The 4603-nt window shown below is 41.7% G+C and overlaps 1 protein-coding gene across 1 annotated transcript; it reads left to right on the plus strand.

The window, feature by feature from the left end:
- Positions 1-227: 227 nt before the first annotated feature.
- On the plus strand, positions 228-4159 carry si:dkey-72l14.3 (Glyco_hydro_56 domain-containing protein). Its single transcript, XM_044115470.1, has 6 exons — positions 228-825; positions 1092-1340; positions 1476-1622; positions 1733-1819; positions 2698-2892; positions 3779-4159. Exons 1-6 carry the CDS (start codon positions 271-273, stop codon positions 4157-4159), a joined length of 1614 nt encoding a protein of 537 aa, XP_043971405.1. The 5' UTR covers positions 228-270.
- Positions 4160-4603: the final 444 nt, after the last annotated feature.

Consider the following 4603-nt stretch of genomic DNA (forward strand, 5'->3'; position numbering starts at 1 on the left):
TTTGACCCCCCACTCCTCCAAAAAAGGAAAAAATAAAAACTGTAAAAATTGTGAAAGAAAAAGCGCCAGCACATCCTTTTTTTCTTATTTTGTCTGTTTCCTTGACCTTCAGCATCCACCACGCTGTGTCCCAGAGACGTCTAGAAAATTAAGCCCATCTTGTGATTTGTACACCGTTGTTCCATCACTAATCAAAATTGACTTTGTTTCCTAACTGTGTGTTCCAGCAACATGATTGGCTGCGAGGGCCTGAACAGCTGAGCTGCATCAATGGCGTGGGCCGAACCACAGCTCCATCCAGATCCACAGCCGCTACCAAAACAGACACAGTGCACACTTCTGTTTTACTCGTTTTTACTCCTGTTCTTGATCGGTTCCTTTGCTAATGCTGGTCCAGCAGAGCCTGCCCGTCTTCCACTCCTGTCCGGACAGCCTTTCATTGTCTTCTGGGGGATCCCAGACTCTTCCTGTGCCGGTCGCCTAAACCCTACGTCCTTTGGCATGGAACAGGAGGGTCGAGTAGCCGTCTTTTACGAGGATTCGCTGGGTAACTACCCATATTTTCTGGACAAAAACACACCAATCAACGGAGGGATTCCACAGTACACACGACTGGATGGGCACGTGCAGAAGACGAAGCAAGACTTGGAGGTGGCTTTGCCCGCACCCCGGTACCTCGGCCTGGGGGTCCTCCGTTGGGCTGAATGGGTCCCACAGTGGTCAAGAAACCAAGAGAAACAAGCAACGTACCTGGAGGCTTCCAGGAAGCTGCTCCGGAGTTTCTTCCCTAAATGGACCCCAGAGGAAGTGGAGAAGTGGTCACGGGTAAGAAAAGGAGGTCAGGACAAGAAAAATTGAGATGTGGGAGAACAAAAGAGACAGAAAAAGAGCGTAACATTATTTAAATATGATGTAAGTTGCTGTAAGAGAAGGATGGAGGAGTTATTCTCATATCACAGCTCAGGAAGTCCTGACTTTTAGTTCTAACATGTCTATTTAAACGTACATCATCATGGCCATGATTTAACCATTTCAGGTTGATTACAGGAATTTATTGGACATTTCTGACGGATATCCTCATCTTGCCACAGGTGGACTTTGAGGCAGCAGCTCAGTCAGTCATGGTGGAGACTCTGCAGGAGGTTAAAAGGTTGAGGCCCAAGGCATTGTGGGGTTTCTCCCCTTACCCTAGCTGCTATAACAGCGACCCCGCCCAGACCCAGTTAGGCAATTACAGCGGCCAGTGCCCCCCTGCAGAGATGGCCCTCAACGATGAGCTGCTGTGGCTGTGGAAAAGAAGCTCTGCGCTCTTCCCCCTCCTGACCCTGGAGAAGCGACAGGTATCATTTCACATTAGATAACCAGCAGAATTCATTTTTGTGGATTTGGGGACTGTGTGGTGGTCTGAACCAAACATGAATGTAAATGAACATAATTGTGCCTGGTATATTGTTTAATTCTATATTTTTCTACAGGGTGGGACAGCAGCAGCCAGGTCCTTCTTGTCGAGTCAAATAAAAGAAGCACTACGAGTCGCATCGGTGGCTGGAGCCGAGTTTGATCTACCTGTTTTCCCTCTGGTAAAGAGCGTGTATGATTCAAGTAAAACTTTCCTATCACAGGTAAGACATTAGAAACAAACTGTTTAGTACTCTTAGAGTGCAGTTCCATAAATGAAGTGACTAAAATGTATTTTGGGAAAACCTGCTTTTCTTTCTTTCTTTTTTTTAAGGCTGACCTCATCAATACTATAGGAGAATCTGCTGCCATGGGAACAGCAGGAGTTGTCATCTGGAATAGAAGTGAGATGAAAACAGAGGTACGCTACATAAGAAACACCAATATGAAATCACTGTGTAAATTATTATACAAGTATCCCACTTTGGATATATTCCATATATTATTATATATATACATATATATTTTATCACAGAGTTGCTCTCTACCAGCTTCAGGTTATCAAAAGGCTGACATTTTGTAGCTACAGCTGTATGTTCAGGGCCGTGTTGCTGGCAGGCAAACCTCTGTCCCATTCTTAAGTCATTTGCAGCCTCTAACAAACCTACATTTACCTCCATCCATCTTTCCATCAACTTGCCAGATTTCTTGTGCCCTCTGAGGAAAAGCAGCCCGACAGCATGATGCTGTCACCAACATGTGTTTCCATAGAGTACTTAGATTGATGTGCAGTGTTAGTTTCTTTGAAAAGAAACATTGCAACACAAAAAGTTCATTTTTTTTCCCTCCCATATGACTAGAATATATTTTTTCTACATGTTTGCTGTGTGCCGGTTTGTGGTAAACAGTAAACTGTAATAGTTCTTATCACCCTGGAATGAAACATGGTGGTGGCAGCATCAAGCTGCGGGGAAGATCAGATTTTTACTTGAAAAAGTGTTAAGAACGACTGTCTGCCAGTGTATTACATAAAATACGTTGAAATTTGCAGTTTCAAAATTGTAAAATAACTTGGAGGTTAATTGTTGTATTAGGATTCCAGCTCAATCAGAACCTTTCTACTGTTTCGGTTTTTTATCGGCCTTATTTGTGCTTCCAACATCTTTCTTGTACATCATTTGCCATAATTACCTGAGTGCACTAATCAGGGTCTTTATAAATCAAACCTGCTCAGCTTTTTGCCTCCATCATCCTACATGCTTCATCTGCTCACGTCTAATTCTGCCCATTTGTCCTCAGAGAGAGTGCCAAGACCTGGCAGTGTTTGTCCGTAAAGTCCTGGGCCCTTACACCGTCAACGTTACTACGGCAACTCAGTCCTGTTCCTCCGCCCTCTGTCAGGGGAAGGGTCGCTGTGTTCGTCGAAATCCGGACACCTCCGCCTACCTCCACCTACCGTCCCAACCCAGTGCTGCAGACAAGTCAACAGAAAAGGTAGGAAAGTGGGATTTTAAAAGCAAAATTTTGAAACTGTGTGTTCTCCTACTTTGTAAATTTGTGTTTTTATGATTTGAAGCACATTGAACTGCATTGTTGCTGAAATGTGCTACACAAATTAACTTCACTGATTTGTATTGTGCTCCTGTCAGAGCAGGTGCAATGAGGGAATTTTATTCTGCTACAGTAAACTATAAACAGAAGTTGACAGCTATTTTCTATAAGGCTGAAATGATTCATCGAATATATAGTGGTTAATCGGTTATTGAAATAATGGTCAACTCATTTAGTAATCAATTAATAGTTAACTGGAGCACAAAGAATAAAGAGAGGACATTTCCTAAAAAAACACCCTCGTCCAAAGCTGTACAAAAGACAGTTTTGGATGACAAAACTGTCTTGTCATCCAAATGATATCAAAGCAGATATCATATATATGTATGTTTAAAATACCAATAAATACAAACAGAAAAGCTTATCTGTCTTTTTTTTTTTTAGCCACAAATGAAGAAGTCATAATGTCATTGTTGGCTTTTTATTATTTGCCTTTTTAATGTATGTCTAATATTGTATAAAAAGGCTTAAATGGTTAAATAATAGAATTGTCCATTACTAAAATATTCGCTAGTTGCTTGCAGACCTAATTTTTTGCCTTGCTTCAACACATAAACTTGTATTTTTCTTAAGTACCTTTTTTTGGGATAATTTCAAACCAGAAAAAAAAAACAAAAAAAAACTACAGATGCAACCAAGCACGCCGAAATGTCTGTGACATTTTAACATTTTATTTAGCTCTACTCTAGATAGGACAGATACTATAAAATGTAAAATAATGGATTTAATCTTTGAAAAAAGAAGGATTACTTTTATCGTTCTCTCTCAGGCAGAGGGAGCAGAAGCCACCCAACAGCCAGATGCAGAGACTAAAGCGGCTGAACCAGATCCAGCCGAGATCTGGAAAAAAGACTTCCAGTGCCAGTGGTACAAGAGTGCAGATGGGGAAATCTCTGAACGGCAGCCCCCCAAGGACGGCGTGTCTGTTGGAGGAAAAGCTGAAGGAAACACTGGGAACGCAGCGGAGACCAGGACATCTTCCACAACAAAAAGTGCCTCTGAAAATTTGTCTAGAGGAAGTGATTTTGCTGGTACTGGAAGTCAAACAGTTTCAGTAGAAATGCAGACGGACAATGGTACGAACCTACTAACAGTCCCAACCCTACAAACTTTGCTTCTGCTGCTGGGGGCTGGATGCTTATGCCTGTGACCTTAAAATAAAAAACTAACCCAGTCTTCATCAAAGAAGGTCTGTGATGCAAACTGCAAGTACAAACCTCAACAAAGTGCCTTTTAAAATGTCTTGTCTCTGACAGCTGTAGGATTGCTGCTTCTAAATCACTCACTTCTTACTTTTAACAAAGGAATTCAAACTATATTTAGAGCAGATATTACTGAACGTGCCAAGACACGGTGATACAGACCTTAATAATGACAGCAGGGGAAGAAAAGGAAACAGCTATTGTGTGGGCTGGCTATCAAATGTAAAGGTTTATGTACTATGGCAGAACTTTAGAAAACCAAACCCACACCTCTGTCTCCACACATTAACATTCTTGTTAATCTTTGTAAGTCAGGTTGGTGTAATCTCCTCTTCTCCATTTCCACGTAATCTAAAAAGACATTTCATGAGTTGACGGTCAATTATAGAAAT

The sequence above is a fragment of the Gambusia affinis genome, linkage group LG01 (assembly GCF_019740435.1).
Source record: "Gambusia affinis linkage group LG01, SWU_Gaff_1.0, whole genome shotgun sequence".
NCBI classification, from domain to species: Eukaryota; Metazoa; Chordata; class Actinopteri; order Cyprinodontiformes; family Poeciliidae; genus Gambusia; species Gambusia affinis.